Source organism: Bos grunniens, chromosome X, assembly GCF_055505025.1.
Source record: "Bos grunniens cultivar Pamir isolate PY7600 chromosome X, Bosgru_T2T1.0, whole genome shotgun sequence".
NCBI classification, from domain to species: domain Eukaryota; kingdom Metazoa; phylum Chordata; class Mammalia; order Artiodactyla; family Bovidae; genus Bos; species Bos grunniens.
Window position 1 is genome coordinate 22,637,640 of NC_141194.1, and position 18,144 is coordinate 22,655,783.

Sequence of the window (18,144 nt, forward strand, 5' to 3'; positions counted from 1 at the left end):
ACCAGGCACAGGGTGGGATGAGGAAGAAATATGTGGAGCTATGAGATTATGCTGGCCAGAGGGAGATTTCATAGGAATGGGGATACTTAAGGCCTTAAATAGCAAATAGAGCAGTTGGTTTTTGATGCACTAGGCAAAAAGGGGTGCCAGTGCTATTATAATCCGGAGGCCAAAGGAGGTTTTAAAGTTTTCATTGAAGTTGCTGAGTCTTGATATTCTTGTGGATTTTTCCTGAGAGCGTTATGCTGTGATTTCTTTCTGGTCTTGTTCTGTGTGACATAATTAATATGGCTCCTTTGGACAGAACTGTTAGGGATATTAAATAAAATTATTATGATCCTACTGACTGTTGTACAAGCATTTAAAGCCAGAGAAAAACTTTGGTAATTGAAAAACCTTATAAGACATAAGCTTGCAACCACTGTTTATGCTTTAGCAATGCATAAAGATGCAGTCAGCCCTCTGTGTTCTGCATCCATGGATTCAACCAACTTCAGATGAAAATAATTTTTTTTCTAGATTCCAGAAAGTTTCAAAAAGCAAAATGTAAATTTGTGGCACACTAGCAACTATTTACATAACATTTACATTGTATTAGACATTGTAAGTAGTCTAGAGATGAGTTAGAGTTTACAGCAGGATACAGAACCAACTCATTGGAGAAGACCTTGATGCTGGGAAAAACTGAAGGTGGGAGGAGAAGGGGATGACAGAGGATGAGATGGTTGGATGGCATCACTGACTTGATGGACATGAGTTTGAGTAGGTTCAGGGAGTTGGGGATGGACAGGGAGGCCTGGCGTGCTGTGATTCATGGGGTCGCAAAGAGTCGGACACGACTGAGCGACCGAACCGAACTGAACTGACACGTAGGCTATATGCAAGCACTATACCATTTTACCAGAGAAGGCAATGGCAACCCACTCCAGTACTCTTGCCTGGAAAATCCCATGGACGGAGGAGCCTGGTAGGCTGCAGTCCATGGGGTCGCGAAGAGTCAGACACGACTGAGTGACTTCCCTTTCACTTTTCACTTTCATGCATTGGAGAAGGAAATGGCAACCCGCTCCAGTGTTCTTGCCTGGAGAATCCCAGGGATGGCGGAGCCTGGTGGGCTGCCATCTATGGGGTCGCACAGAGTTGGACACAACTGAAGTGACTTAGCAGCAGTAGCAGCAGCATACCATTTTACATAAAGAACTTAAGTATCTGAGAATTTCAGTATCCACAGGGATCCTGGAACTAATCCCTCATGGCTATCAAGGTCAGCTGTGCTAAGTGAGAAAATCAAGGTACTGTTGTTGTTAATGTCAAATAATACCTATTTAAGTGGAGAGGCAACTATTTTTGGATAACAATATATGATGTACTGCAGAACAAATACTCTCAGTTTCAAAGAAGTTTTTTTTTTTCTTATACTAGTGAAACTTTAGTTATCAAATCAAATATATAAGAGAAAAGACTCTTTAAAACTCCTGTTATACATTTTCCATGTAGGTAGCAACCTTGTACTTAGCTGTTAGTTTCCTTATAATCATGATTTAGATAAGTGAGGCTTCTAATTGTATCTTCTGAATGAGGTGCTCATCTTTATGCAACAGAAAAAGTTGATTACATTCTACTGAAAATGGTTAAATTTTGATCAAATGTGCCTGCCTTCATCACATAATTCCCTACCAAATGAAATTAATATTTAAAAGTTTTTCAAGATGATTTTTCTTGTGCCTTTTATGTCAAAGTTTGAGGCCATATTAAAGTTATCAAGTACTTATCCCCAAGTGCTCTATTGTAGATGCAAAATATGATCAAAGAGGACTCACAACTAAGTATGCCTAGAAACTGAAAAACGTCATGAATAGGATTGAATTTCAGAAGTATCTCCACAGAAGTTCATTTTTTAATATAAATTACCTTAAATCTTTTTTTTTTTTTTTTCCTTACGAGAGCAGAAACTACGGCAAAGAGAACAGAATACAGAGATGTAATGACTTTGACATCTTGGAAAGGAAATGGCATTGATGAATTTAACCCTAAGGCAAGCAGAGTATCCTTCCTTATGTGTTTCATTCCTTCAACAATTAAAGCTATTCATGGGCTGCTCTGATGCAAAATTAAAGTGACATCAAAACTTCTGCAGATAGACTTTCTCCCAAAGGAGACCTAAGCAATAACAGTGCAATCCCCATTGGAGTCTTAGAACACATTTTAATTTTAGCCCAAGCACAACTCTATTCATGATAGTCAGCCAGGGCTTTGTAGCCGTAGAAATTGCAAGCCAGGCTAAAACAGGATAGTCCCCAAGTTTCCCTGTGTTTCAGTATCTATTGCTATGAAATAAATCCACCAGTTGCTTAAAAAACAGCAATGAATCATTTCTTACAATTTTCTAGGTGAGGAATTCCGGCAGGGCTTGGCTGCAGTCACTTTCTCAGCTGCATTTGACTGGTGGTTGAGCTAGTCTGGGAGATACAGAAAGGCTTCATTCAGAGGGCTGGTTCTCTCTATCCTCATATGCTGTCTCATATTTCAGTTTTCCGGTCTAAGCTTCTTTACATCATGGAGGCTAGCTCCTAATAAAGAGAAAACAGTAGATGCCTCGTCAAAGTTAGACCTGGAACTTACCCGGTGTCACACCTGCCAAATCCTATTGGTCAGAGTATCACAAAGCCAGCTCAGATTCAGGAAGAGAGGACCCCAGCTCTTGATGGTATGGATACAATAAAGAAGTGATAGTGGTCAACTTTGAAAACAAATTGAACACTGCATCTCTATGTTGGTTACTCAGAGTCCCAGACTGGCCTTCCTTCTGTTCCCAGAGGAGCTCACTGACCTTTGCACGTCCTCCGGCAATGTGGTATAAACAAGTAGAGAGCAATGTGCAACAGATCTAGAGTTTCATTGTGGTTCCATCTCTTCTGAGTTAAGTAATGCAGTGTAATAAATGCCCATCTGAACATTGTTTTCAAAATCTATGAAATTGGGATAATGCTATTACCTTGGATAGTTATAAGAATTAGAGACAAATATAGAGACTGGCATATATCAGGTGCTCATAAATGTTTGTTGTTGTTGTTGTTGTTAGATGATTGATGGGGAATAGCTCTCTAGCATACTTCTACCTAGAATCCTTATTATTAAGAAGGGGAAGTGAAAAACAACTGTGAAGCTCTTCTGAGACATCTCAAATCACAGAAGCACTCTGGCCTCCAAACATCAGAAGCCTCTTAAACGGGAGGAAATCTGAAAGAATGAAGGATAAGTCACACACTCAGAATTTTAGTTCAACCCTGAAAGTTGTGGAGACTGTTGATCTTCACCCCTCTTCAACATAGGAATCAGATAAGATCCTGAAAGATGTATTTAGGATACTACAGACCTTCTATCAATGCTTTGACTACATAGCTCAAATAAATAATAGTAAGTATATAAAGTAGACTCTCCATGTTGAAATTATATGGCATACTATACAATAAATATGTGTTTATTCATATCTATTACATATATATGCAAATATGTATACATATGCTAAAAGAAATTCACTCTGTTAAGCTTCCCAAAGACAATGATTTATTATTTTTGTTATATGAAAGAAAGTGCATTCTATACACAGCACATACTCAATCAGAACCAGCTTTATGGACATGCTACCGCTGCAATTGAAAAGGGGACCATGCTTAGAAATCCCCATGCTTACTTCAAGGCTCTGCTGTCACCATCTTGAAATCCTTAGTAATTTCTGAACAAGGGCCCTACATTTTCATTTTTCACTGGGCCTGGAAAATTACTTAGCTGATCCTCACTTCAATATACTGTTAACTATAGATTCATATAATCCTGATGAGAAATTTTAATATATTTATTTATATGTGCTTATGAGTAAACCAATACATGCATAAAGTATTCAATAGACACAATGTATTTTGTATCCTATAGACAAAATGTCATTCAGCCATTCAACAAATAACTACTGAGGGCAGATTTATACCTATATTAAGGATATATTACTTCATTTTTTATTGGTATATTATTTTACATATTTTTTCTCAGGAAGAGAGAATGATCAAGAAGTTGTGTGATTCCTAAGACAAATGTTCCAACAGATGTTACTTGAAAGCTCCTCATTAACTATTCGGTAGAGGACCAGTGACGTGTAGACACTTTTTCCCTAAGTATCAACCCAGAGGTGTCTCTCATGGCCTGTTCAGTTCTCCACGTACGCAGTCAAGGGTAGTACTTTTACCGTCAGAAAAATAATGTTCATCATGTAGAATATAGTGATTCAACTGCCAAAGGCAATCTTCATGACATAAAACAGCAGCTCTTTTTTCTCTTTTTACAAGTAAAATTAAGTATAATATTAATAACAGTATGATAAACTTTAGGAATGATGAAATTCTCTTATTTTTTATGTATGTGGTTTCAGAATTCCTTTGGTTAATGAACAAGAGTAATTCCTTTCTGTAGAAACATTCTGATATAAAACATTGGGTGATTTTCAGAAATTTTCATATTTTGAAACTTAAAAAGATAAAATATAAGTTGTCAAATTAAGCAACTTAATAAAGGCCATGATAGTGAGGGAGGCCTCATAGTTTCCAATGGCTTTCAAAATACAAACTAGTAAATCAAATTTCATTGTGTCCTCACAGAAATATCATAACTCAGTCTCCATCATAGAAGTGGGATTAGCAAATGTTTGCTTCTAACTAATGATAGCCCTGGTAAGAAAATTGCCAATCTTTAGCACATTCAAAAGTCCCAAGCCTTTATTAAGCCCAATCAACAAATCTGCAGTTTGAATTCTATTTTTGCACCTCCCTAACAAAGCTCTAATTAAAAATACAATAATTTTTACTATCTTACTGAGGCAGTGGATTATATTTTATGCCTTCTTGTTTCTAAATATTAATATGATAGTCCAATCATCTAGAGAGTCCTCCCCACTTTTTAAAAATGTTGACAAACAATTTCAAAAAGCTAAGAATGAGCAAAATATCTGTATATATGTGAGAGAGCTTTGATTACATAGGCCTGTGGTGCAAAATGCCCTCAAGTTTTTGCATTATGAACAAATAATGTCTTAAAGATTTTCTGACCTTAAAACACTTAGCTACTATGCTATTTTCTTTGTGAAACAAGAAGAAAATAGTCTGTGTTCTGGGGATCCATAATAAAAACTCAATGGCAGATTCCATTCTGATTAAGATATGGATGATAGATTAGGCTATTGTTAAAACAGTCACTCCCCACCTTCTCCACACTGACCTGGATGAGAAAAGTACGTATCTATGATCCACCGATGCTGGGGTTGGCCATGACTTGATTTTGCCAACAGGATGTTAGTGGACATGACAAACTGAGACTGGAAATGTGCTTATATGATTGTGGCCTACAACTTGCTCTCATACATGCATATTGTCTCACTGCCATGAGAAGAGGCTACAAAGTAGCCCCTGGAGCAAAGACAGTGAGAGACACATGTAGCGGACTTGGATCCTAGCTTCAATTTGGATCCAAGCCCAAACAAACTCAGCCAAAATCACAAAATTTCAGCCAACTTGCATAAGCATGAGAGAGAAATAAACACTTGCTGCGTGCATTGAATTTGGGCTTTTTAAAAATACAACACAATTGTGACAAAAGCTAACTGATTCAACAAATAATTCAAAGAACTAAACAAGTGTAGCTCTTCCAGGGCAAAATCTGGTTCCATATCTACTCAGGCAAGGTACATTAGATTCATTGCTAGAATTGTTAAACTGAGACTTTAAACAACATGAAATTACTTGAAAATGACATTCCCTACAAAAATTCATGCAAAATGACTAAGCATTCTTTTTAAAATATTTATAACTTTCAATTTTTTTGTACCATCAACAATATGTTCATCCTGACATTCAGCAAATATGTTAAAATGTCTATCATAAGTTATCAGGCACATTCAAGCATCATTTAGACCCCTAACCAGGTATGCACAAGGACTGGTCAACAGTTCAATAAGCACAGGAAAGAAGATCCATCTAGGAACTTTCTGACACATTCTCCTTGTCACATTTATCTCATGGTGTCTTGAGTTGTTTACTATAGTCTTTACCACTGACTTGGCTAATTCTAGCAGTTTTACTACTATTACTGTTCACTACATTTCTCTACCTCTTTCCTCCTACTTTCTTTTTCTTTCCTTTTTTTTTTTTTCCCCACAGCATTTTAAACAAAGTATCACCATGAAGAAAATTCTCCCAGAACAGCTATCTTTCTAATTTAGAGCAATTAGTTCCTGGGAATAGAAGGAAAGAATGGTAAAATATTCAAATATTGAAGTATTGAATGGTAAAATATTCAAATACTGAAGGGCTTCCCTGGTGGCTCAGAGGGTAAAGAATCGGTCTGCAAGCCGGGAGGCCTGGGTTCGATCCCTGGATTGGGAAGATCCCCTGGAGAAGGGAAAGGCTAGTATTCTTGCCTGGAGAATTCCATGGACAGAGGAGTCTGGCAGGCTACAGTCCATGGGGTAACAAACAGTCGGACACAACTGAGTGACTTTCATTTTCACACTCTGTGAAATGTATTTTTTACACAATTCAAACAAATCACTTAGCTTAACCGTGCCTCAGTTTCCTTTCTCATCCATGCTCTGGGAAAAAGAACAATATATAACCACACGTTTTAGTATTGAGATGATCAAATGTTGTGTCTGAAAACACTGAAGTAATATGTCATTTTTTCTTCTTTATTTAAAAGCAGCTTTCAGCCATATCAAATTCTCTTCTTACAAAAAAAGCAGCCTTTCACTATTTCAATAATATACCTCTTTAAAGAGTCTTCTGCTAGGTATTTCGTCTTTACAAAAGCCAGATAAAAATTTTACAGGATGGGGAACACATGTATACCTGTGGCGAATTCATTTCGATATTTGGCAAAACCAATACAATACTGTAAAGCTTAAAAATTAAATTAAATTAAAAAAAATACATGACTACTGGAAAAGCCAAAAATAAAAAAATAAAAATGCCAAAAAAAATTTTACATGTAAAACTTTTTTTTTCTAAATTTCTGTTGTAACATGGCTATTATGTATATACTTGATCATGAGTTTATTGCTACACAGTGGTGCAAATGGTTCAGAATACACTGTGTCAAAGAACAGATTGCTATTGTGATTGACATGTCTGCACCAGGGTTATAAGTGTTTCACAAAATATGTATGTTGTTTTGCTTTATTTGGTTTTGTTCTGTTTTATTTCTTCATAGTGTTTTTGTTTGATGTTGATGTGTTTAGTTCAGCTATGGCTCGGTCACTGCTACATGACTTCTCTTTTGGTGTTTGTCTTTGGATTATTTATCCAGTCATCAGTCCAAGAATCAGGAAAAGGAAACAAAAACTAGTTTCATTCAAACAGGAAATGGTTTGGCATGGAATTATAAAAGGGAAGAGTTGGTTAAAACCATTGTTGAGATTTTCATATATTATCTCTGTACAGAGACAATATATGAAAATCTCAACAATGGTTATATTTTATTATCTATATATCCTACACTTCACTGCCATGAATATCTCAGAGATTTTTTATTGTTTAGTGAAATCCTCTACACCTTTAAAAGTGTCAAATCATAAAAACTGAGTTAAAAAAAAAACTATCCAGTCACTAAGATAAAACCCATATTTAAAGACCTAGATTAAAACTAAAGTTTAATAGGGATTACTTATTTTTATTTAAAAGCTCAGTGTCCTCTACACATAACTTCCTTAAAAGGACAATAAATGTACATATGTCTCAATAACCATCACAATATTAAATGTAGATGCAATGGAACATGAAATTTAATAATTCTGGAGAGTTTCTTAAGTTTTGAAAAAACATGACTCTAAGCCATTAAGAAGTTAATTACTTCAAAGCTTATTGATTCATTCTGAAAACATAAATTTTTAAATATCTTAGTCATCCTAAGGTTCAGTTGGTGTCTTACATTATACATAATACAACTGCAACAGACCCATCAACTATGTATCACTGAAAATAGAAAACAATTATAATGTAAATATAAAATATCACACATTAATCACAATATGCTTTGCCATCAGTTTCACATTTATATATAAGTACAATGCACATAATCATTTTCTTTTAAATAAATTTTAGGTGCATTAAAAATGTATTATGCTTGCAGATATTGGCATTTTTAAAAGCTGTTCAAACTGAAATCAAATTAGAAAAAAAAGTTAATATTCATTTTAATAGGAACACAGATGACTCAGTCTAGGAAAAGCCAATGATGAGTTGCTGTATTTTATACATTTAATGTAAATCTAATGTGTTGTCCTTCACATAGCAACATGATGCCATCATCAATAGAACATATGCTTTATGCTATTTTTCAAATGGTGATAATGAGTTTTTCTGAAGCAAATACAGTACACAACTGAATTTCACCAAATTCTATAGATGCCATAACTAGAGTAATTGAGTATATATTAATAGATTTAACTCTTTATGTTGTTGTTGTTGTTCAGTCATTAAATCGTGTCAGACTCTTTGAGACCCCATGGACTGGAGCCAGTCCAGGCTCTTCTGTCCATGGGATTTCCCAGACAAGAATATTGGAGTGGGTTGCCATTTCCTTCTGCAGGGGATGTTCCTGACCCAGGGATTGGACCCAAGTCTCCCTTATCTTCTGCATTACCAGGTGGTTCTTTACCACTGAGGCACCAGGGAAGCCCTTATATAGGACATATTTATTTCTTTATTCATTACTTTCATATGCTTGTAGCTTAACAAGATTTTGGGTGGATTAATTTGTTCATCAACATTGAATAAGAAATTACTATCTCTGCTGATTAAAAGTAAAATGTTTATTGGATATTCATAGGAATTGCAAGCTGTGGCACCAAATTATTGTATGTATATCTATATATGTATATATGCAACAGAATTATGGGTGATCAAATAGCTTTCTATATGTTCTAAGTCTTCTACAAAGAGTATGCTTCTCTATCCATTTTTAAAATGTTGGGTTGCCTTCATACTTTTTATTTCACTCTGTACTCTCTTCTTTGTCATGTCCATTCGTGTTCAATGCTTCCATTTTCAAATGCCTCTTCTGACTTCAGATATACATCTCAAGCCCAGATCTCTTCTCTAATATTCAGCTTCATATATATATTTCTGCTTATCTGACATCTTCACTTGAATATTTATCAAAAGTGCCTCAAACACAACCTTCTTTAAACTGAACGCACAACCAAAATTCCAAATTACATCCATTTTTATGACTCCCACTTGTGGTAAATTGTACACTCACAGAATTCCCAATCTCAGTAGACACTGCAGTCATGAATGTAGCTGTGCAGACCCTGGATGTAAGCCGGTATTTTTGACACTATGTTCTCCTACATGAGCCATGTGCCAACAAGCACATGAGTCCTGCAAATTGTACCTACACACAGCTTTCTAATCTATCCAAATTTCTCCATCTCTGATGCCACAACCCTGGAATATGGTTCAAGTATCTGGAATTCTTTTTCCTATGTGGTTTTTGTTTGTCTTCCTTTGCTTCCCTGTTTTATATATATATACATATATATATATATATAATTATGTAATATAACCCTTATATAATATAATTATATTGAATTATATATATTATATATAATTCAATATAATGTCTGTCCACATTTTGCTTATCATTTTATCTCAGCTCCCAGCACACTGCATGGTTGAATTCCTTATCAATACAATACTGTTGAATTAAGGATTATAATGTCTTGCATTCAGAAAAATATTAAAGTGGGAACAAAATACATGAAGTCAAGCTGGTATTCAAAGTGTATAGAATAATAACATTTTCACTTGCTCTAAGAATACATAAATCTGACCTTGAGACTCCACTTTTGACTTGAGTAAAAAAGACATCTAATTGTCTACCAGATTAAAAATAACATGGTTTCTTTTAAAAAGAGCTAAATTAAGAGCATATTTCCTAAAGGTCTTCAACTGAATGTTTAAGATAATTTTATCATGAATAATGTCCTATCATTAAGTGTTCCTGTAATAAATATCATGTTAATTTTTTCTTTATAATGACTTTAATACTAATTTATAGTTGAGACCAATGTTTAACTATTATTTTGCTTATCAAAATTATAAGTGATAGTATAAACAAAAAAAATGAAAAGGCTAAAACAGAAAGTAATGAACAGGGTTGAATTCAATAATAAAACTGTATAAAGTTGCTTATCTACTGTCAAGGAAACTGCCACTTCTGACCAGGAAAAAAAACTTCTCTGACACCTTTCTTCTCTATCTCTTTTTCAGTCTAAGCCTTTGGTATCTTCACGACTTTGGTCAAGATCCTGGTTTAGTAAATAAAAACTAATGGATGAAAGAAAGCTTTTTAATCTTATGAGCCTCACTTTCTTTGCCTGTATGATCCAATAAGTGAAACCCATGCCACAGGTGAAGTAAAACAGACACAGCACACTTCCTTGAATATAATAGGTCCTCAACAGATACATAGTTATTATTATTTTTACTTTAAAATATTTGTCCTCCCTCCTTACTCTTTCTCTTCATATCTCTGTAACTCAATAACAAACAGATGTTTTAGAGAATGGGGTGGGGAAACCTGTGTGTCCCATTCCATAGTTCAGCCACACTTTAGATTTAAAACAGTCTGGGACACTAGGATAATTACATTTTCCCAGTCACAATTGCTTCTTTCTTGGAGCACTTCTCACTTATTTTATAGTAGTTGATAACTTGTCTTCCCATGACTTCTTATCTGCCCCATGAGTGCACATACATATACTGAGAGAGTTAGTTCTAACATTCCACTAAGAGTGAAAATAATAAAACAGATGAGCAACAAACCAAAACCTCCCAACTGATCAGATTTTAAAAGCGTCAAATAACCCAGTATTTGATATTTGCTAACAGTCATCAGGCACAATTGTTTTTTTGAAAAAAAAGTAAAAAGCAAAAACAGGACCCATAGCATTAGAGACTTTAAAACCTTTCATTCTAAATTTAGTATAGTATATGCAACTTGGGAGTTTCAGCTACCATTATGGTCAGAAATTCTTCTACATGAAGGAGATTTTTCATGGTGGACTTTGAAAATGGAAAGGGCCACATGGCAAGGAATGCAATCAACTTCTAGGAATTAAGAATGGCCCCTGTCTGACAGCCAGCAATAAAAAGGAGACCTCAGTTCTACTTAGTAACTTGATTCTGCCAACAACCTTAACCCTTGAACTGGATCCTTGCCCAGAGACTCCTGATAAGAACACAGCTCAGCCAACAAGACACTTTGAGAGTGAGGACCTGAGCAGAGAACACAAATGAACTGTACCAAGACAACTGACCAACAGAACTGGGAGATAATAAGTGGGTTATCTTAAGCCACTGAGTCTGTGATAACTTACTATGTAGCAATGGAAAGTTAAGCCACTGGGTATCTCAAAGAATGGATCAAGACTGAATTTAGGACTTTCTCAAAGTTTCAACCCAATAAATATTTCTAAGCAACTAACAATTTGTAAAGTTTGCAAAGTATTTTCTCACATATACTTTTATTTAATCATCCCACCAACTCAGTAAAAAGAGTATCTGTAGTCTCTAAACATTTTTTTTAACAGAGTCTCTTATAGGGTAATTTTATTGGTCAAGATCACAAAAGCAGACAGTGAAATGATACCTAAAATTCAAAACAAGGCAAGTGATAAGTAATAATGCTCAAAAGTGTGAGGCCATGATCAATATTAAACACTAAAGACTCACCAGGACCAGGATGAGAAAAGTCAGGCATTCACTTTGAGTTCAAAATTTGAGGATGAGGGAGGATCAAAAAATCTCATTAATCAAGATAAATTATGTCTCAATTCAGTATTTTAAAAAATCAAAATAATTGCCAAAACCCATGATAAGAAAATACCATACATAAAAAAAAAAACATTCACTGGCTGAAAACAGGGTTAGACAACTGAAGCACTCACTCTCAGGGTCATACAAGTGCAGGCTCAGATCCTGTCTTTATGTATAACTTTGTATTTATTTATTTAATTATTTAAAATAAAGACAATGTTTTTATCACTCACCTCCACCTTAGTTCTAGTCCTGACTCAGTAACATGTACCCTTAGAACATTTCCTTATCTTCCATTTACTAAGCCATATTAACATATTCTATTTCTGAAATAAACTCTCTACTGTTATTTTGGTTGCCTGGCAAGTAGCAAACTTATGTGTTCAAAAACAGAGTTCACTTAAGCTGACAAAGTGACTCCTGGCTATGTCATTCTGAGCATGCTGTCATAGGTATTTGGCTCACTGAAGACAGTGCATCCATTCCTCTAAAATGGCCTCTATCTAAAATGGTCTTGTTCCTCCTTAATATCATTATCTTGGCTGGAGCGGATGTTTTAGAGGATGAGGTATAGGGATAAGGAAGACTCCAGAAATTCAGTCCTCCATGGGCAGTGTGGCCATTAAAATGGCTGAAATGGTATTGGATGCAGCAGACCTAAGTGTGGACAATTTGTTCAAACTGAACTGAAACAGAAAGTAAAGGTGAACAAAGTCCTCAACTACTGAAAGGCTGCACTTGTTATCAGGGGCAGAATCACTCTAAATGCCTTGTGCTTGAGAAGGCATTATTATACCATTCAGGGAGAAGCAGCATGGGCAGAAGCACAGAGGGAGAGGGAGGTTATAAAAAGTAAAGAACTCTAAAATAGTTCTAACAGTTTGTTTCTTACTTAAGACTCCTTACTCACAGTTTGAGTCTCTTTGCTCCAGAACATTCTATATATCCAGACTTATTACCTTAGAAACAACCAAAAATGTCACCTACTCAAGAAGTAAATATTCATTAAAAAATCTAAATATTTAAATTACTAACGAGTGAATTGAGAAGTTGGAAAAATTATTTTTAATAAATTGAGAGAGCATATTAATTCAAAAAAGCAGATAAGTTTGCACTGACCACATTAATGGAGTTCTAATATGAAGTTCATTAGGACAGGCCTATATTAAATAAATTGTGAACCCAGAGGACAGAGTGCCACAATTTGTTTTTATGTCTAAATGTGTATAAACTAAAGTAGTAATAACACTTACAATACTTGCCATAATCCATGTTAGAATTTATAAAGAAAATAATAAAACTCAACTAGCATAATGATTGTATAGCTATATAGAAAGAATAGAGAAATTATACCCCTTCAAAGAATGCTGACTTTGAATAAATCATAGGAATATTTTCTATGTCTTCCAAAATCATAACTATTTGTAAGCACAAATACTATATCATGTAACAAACTCTAGGGCCTAAACACTGATTACCCCAATGCTGCTTGTTAATAGTAATTAATAGCAGATGAATTATTCAACCAGTTATTAACTGGTTTAGTTCTCAAGCAAGATTTTTTTGCTATTTAAAATTACAAAAAACAAAACAATTTTGAGCTAAAGAGTGTTCTGATATTGATTAGACAGAGAGATTTAGCTTTCTTTATCAGTCTATCTAGGCAGTAAAATAGGGCTATTGAAGGCTCACCTCAAAAAAAAAAAAAAAAAAAAAGAGAGGATAACAGAGGGTTCTACCTATACATATATTTCAGGTAATAGTCTTGAGAAAGAATGATAGAATTAGAGAATTACAACTCAGCAGCTTCTAGTGGATTAATGGATGACAGTGATGATCCTCAATGATTGACAACATCACCACAATGGAAACTACAGACGGTATGGATCTCCAAACAGAATTTCAGTGTCACCTCTGGAATGGCTTTGCCAACAAAGCGTATTGGAATTCACTATATTATCAGACAGAAAAGAGAAAGCATTTGATCAAGTGTAGGAGTAAAGAAAAAACCTTTGATAAAAGTTCAACACCAGTTCATGGTAATAACTTTTAGAAAACTTACATTAGAATGCAATTTCCATATTGTTAAATCAATAGCAAACATATATAAGTGTGAAACTTTTAGAAACATTTCCAGTAAAGTCCAGAAGAGGGCATGGAGGTACGATACCAACTCTACTGTTCAAACCTGGACTGGACTGCATAACCAGTATACAGCCATACACAGCAATACCAAAACAAAGTTATGAATAATGAAAAAAGGTAATATGATTCTCTAATTAAAAACCCCAAGGAAATTGGCTGCCAAAGATTCAAATTTATAAGAAACTTCAAAAGCTGGTGCAGATCACTATATCAAAAGGAAGATTTTTTTTTTAAAGGCTGTACCTCGTAGCATGTGGATCTTAGATCCCCTGCAGGGACTGAATCCATGCCCCTGCATTAGGAGCTCGGAGTCTTATCCACTGGACTCCCAGGGAAGTCCCAATAGGAGGACGCTTATCACAAAACAAGTAACTAGGATATATAATGGTAAATACATCTTAAAACAGCAGTGCTATCCAAAAGATACCTCAAAAGAAAACTAACAACAATGCACATGATGTTTATGGAAGTAAATGTAAAAAAAATTACTGACAGACTTAGGTAAAAGAAATCTCAAATAGAGCAACATATCTTATGTTTACTCATAGTGAGTAGAGTATTGTACAGTAGTCAATTCTCCTTAAATTTACAGATTTATGCCTTGCTTGATTGGTCTGGCACCCTATCAGATTAGTAGCTCACTTGCAAAACATCAAGGTAAGAAACTGAGTGAGGACTGAGGGGAGAGCCCATTCCAAAATAAAAGTCCACAAAGAGCCACTCCCCCCCCACTATCAGTCTTGGGAGGCCCTAGACATGGTTGCTAGGCTCAGGCTACCCCTTACTTCCTACTGGGGGTTCCGAGGGAAATGAGAACCCTGGTCTGTGGCCAGCTGACTTAGCTCAGCAGAGGAAGAAGTCCCAGGCCCTGTCATGAGTCAGGTAAGACTCCCTCATGTGAGTTCTGCACGATTTCTCCACCTGCCAGGACAGACAGGGAGGCCCTTCCAGAACCGGTTCCCCCCCGCCCTCAATGCTGGCAAACCCAGTTGGGCGATACCGGAAGTGCTCTCCCTGCCTTCCGCCACGGCAGCTTTGGAGCTTGAGGCTTCAGTTGGAGAGGTGTGGTGTCGTGTATCTATAGAGGGACGAGTTCCAGGATTGGACAAGTGTCCAGGTGAACAATCTTAGAACTCAGGTGGTCCCGTAGAGCCCCTCCCTATCCTAACTTGCGCCATCCCGACCCTCAACCCCTGAGTGTCTCAAAAGTGACTGTTAGGCCCAACACCCCCTACTTCCACCAGGAGAATTTGTGGGATAGGAAGCCGTGGTCTGAAGGGGCAGCCTCAAGTCAGCAGAGGGAGTCGTAAAAGGACTGGTCAGGAGTCAAGTTCAGTATTCCGGGTTAGAATTAAGGTGACAAGCCCCTGATGAACAAAGGAGGCCCACAGAGTTCCGTTGGCCTCTGTCTTGTGGGTTCCTAAAACGGTACCCTTAAGGGGATCAACAAAGGCAGTTTTCTTGGAGCCAAGATAGAAGAATCTCCCTACGGAGGCTATACACGCCTTCTTTTCCTCTGTCTTCTAGGGTGAGCTCTTCATCAACCTTGGCAGCTTGAGCAATTGCCTGCGGTCCCTGACCAGTCATCATGCCTCGGGGTCAGAAGAGTAAGCTCCGTGCCCGTGAGAAACGCCGCCAGGCCCGTACTGAGACCCAGGGCCTAGAGGTTGCTAAGGCCACTGGGGCAGCAGCAGCAGGAAAGCCCCATTCCCCGGTCTTTGGGGACAGACCTGAGAATCTGCCTGCTGCTGGGACACCCAGCACTCCTGAGGCACGTGAGGGAGCCACCGGTGCTACTGCAGCTAGTTCAGGCACCAACTCAGCTGAAAATATCAATAGCCCAAAGGCGGAAAGCGCAAGCTTCCCCAGGGGCGCTGAGAGCTCACTCAGTGAGATTTTAAATAAGAAAGTGGTTTTGTTGGTGCAGTTTCTGCTGCAGAAGTATCAAAAGAGAGAGCCAATTAAGAAGGCAGACATGCTGAAGTTTGTTATCAAACAGTACAAGAATCATTTCAATGAGATCCTTAAGAGAGCTTCTGATCATATGGAGCTGGCTTTTGGTGTTGATTTGAAGGAAGTAGATCCTACCAGGCACTGCTACACCCTTGTCAACAAACTAGACCTCTCCTATGATTCAGCTCTGAATGAATATGAGCACATGCCAAAGACCGGCATCCTGATGATTGTGCTTGGTGTGATCTTCATGAGAGGCAACTGCGCCCCTGAAGAGGCAATCTGGGAAGTGCTGAATATGATGGGCGTATATGCTGAAAGGAAGCACTTCATCTATGGGGATCCCAAGAAGGTCCTCACAGAAGATCTGGTGCAGCTCAAGTACCTGGAGTACCGCCAGGTGGCCAACAGTGAGCCTCCACGCTATGAGTTCCTGTGGGGCCCGAGAGCCCATGCTGAAACAAGCAAAATGAAAGTCCTGGAGTTTTTAGCCAAGGTTCACGATACCATCCCCACTGCCTTCCCATCCTGGTATCAAGAGGCTTTGAGAGATGAGGAAGAGAGAGCCCGAGCCAGAGCTGCAGCCAGGGCTCGTACTGCTGCCCTGGCCAGTGCCCGCTCCAGAGCCAGAGCCAGCACCTCCTCCCAGGCTAAGTGAAATTCAAAAAGGTGTGTCAGCATTCTAACAGTGGAGGGCCAGGGTGGGACTGGAGAAGTGTATACCATCCTGGAGTTCCTGGTATATATTGCTAACTTGAAATTTTACCTTTCTCTTTTTTTTTCTTTTTTAGGTTGAAAAAGAGCAGTAACGTTCTAAGCTGTGGATGACCAGGGTGGGCCCACAGGGAAAACTATAATATCATCTTTGTGTTGCTGTTCTATATGGCAAACTTAGAGTTTAATCTTTTCTCTTTTCTTTTTCTTTCTATTTTTTCCTCTCTCTTTCTCTCCCTTCCTTTCTTTCCTTTTGTTATATTTCAAAGGTTTTCTTTTAAAGAAGATATACATTTCAGAATCTAAACTTACTAGTGATTTTGGTTGCATGTTAGATTTAACTCAATAGATATAAGAGTTTCATTATTTTGCAACATAAATGGGGAAACCTTTAGTATATATTGAACTAGAACAACACAACATGGCATGGTACTTTGGACCATGTGAAAAAATTCAACAGCAAAATTACTGGGATGAAAACATGCAGGGGGGTAAAATCTTAAAAAATATACAGTTCTTGCTTTCCCTTAATCATTTTAATCTGTTATTCTATAAAAATAAAAGATACATACCTGGCTTTGCTTAGCTTGTTAAGGAACATAAGAGAAATAAAATGTTTATAAACTGGAACTCATGCTGTCTGTCTCATTCATTCCCCAAATATTAATTGAGCATCTGCTCTTTGAAAACTATTGTGTTAGAAATGGTGAAACCATTTCTAGGGGGATACAAAACACCCCTGCCTTTAGAATTGTACAGTTAAGGAGCAGTAATTATATACAGAACATGGTGAAATACTCTTTAAGATTTAAAGGAGTAAAAGAGGCGAGGGGACAAATATGGGATTGGGAGAAGTGGGAGGGGGAAGGTGTTTGGCTGAAAACAATAGAGTGCAAATTTCCTGGGGAATAGTAGTTTGGGGTTTGGGGAAAATATAAGTCTCTCAGTGGGCTATCCTGTTCAGTTAAGCTGGGTGGTAGGCTAGATGAGGCTGTGGGACTGAAGAACAGAGGCCAGGTATACAAATGGTGTTTTCTCAGTGCTGGAGGACAAAACCCTGGAAGGCAAACCTGCTTGTAAGTTACTTTAGTATCAATATACCAGAGGAAAAGCTTCTCCTGGGCAGAAATGGAAGGTGTCTGGTGCTCTTGTTCAGGTGCAGCTGAACACAGAGCACAACCTAGCTGTTTTATGCACATCATCTCCAAGGAATTTCTGAGAAATAAAGGTGATACTCCCTTGAGGTGGAATGCTGAGAACCAGCTCCTAAGGCATTAGAAAGGCATTTTAATTAGGTTATCTTAGGTATAATTTTGCAAACTCTAAGGGAGGGCTCCATGTCTTGTGGTGAAGAAATGAATAAAAATACAGGCAATTTGGATGGAAAGGCACCCAAGGGGAAGTTGTTGGTCCTTGACACAAATTCTAGGACCTTGGAGTTGGCATCCAACTGGGATAGACAGCCACACAC

The 18,144-nt window shown here is 37.3% G+C and overlaps 1 protein-coding gene and 1 long non-coding RNA gene across 3 annotated transcripts in view; one reads left to right on the plus strand and one right to left on the minus strand.

The window, feature by feature from the left end:
- LOC147339934 (uncharacterized) overlaps nucleotides 1–18,144 on the minus strand; it is a 67,073-nt gene that overhangs the window by 6,564 nt on the left and 42,365 nt on the right. For both annotated transcript variants that reach the window (XR_015158514.1, XR_015158513.1), the window contains one exon: nucleotides 2,381–2,570. This is a non-coding gene — a long non-coding RNA (uncharacterized LOC147339934). The remainder of the gene's footprint in view (nucleotides 1–2,380; nucleotides 2,571–18,144) is intronic.
- On the plus strand, nucleotides 15,510–17,303 carry LOC147339935 (melanoma-associated antigen B18-like). Its single transcript, XM_086386850.1, has one exon. It carries the CDS (start codon nucleotides 15,595–15,597, stop codon nucleotides 16,615–16,617), a length of 1,023 nt encoding a protein of 340 aa, XP_086242976.1. The 5' UTR covers nucleotides 15,510–15,594; the 3' UTR covers nucleotides 16,618–17,303.

Coding starts and splice junctions, on each gene's coding strand:
- LOC147339935 (XM_086386850.1), top strand. CDS start 15,595: ATGCCTCGGGGTCAGAAGAGTAAGCTCCGTGCCCGTGAGAAACGCCGC.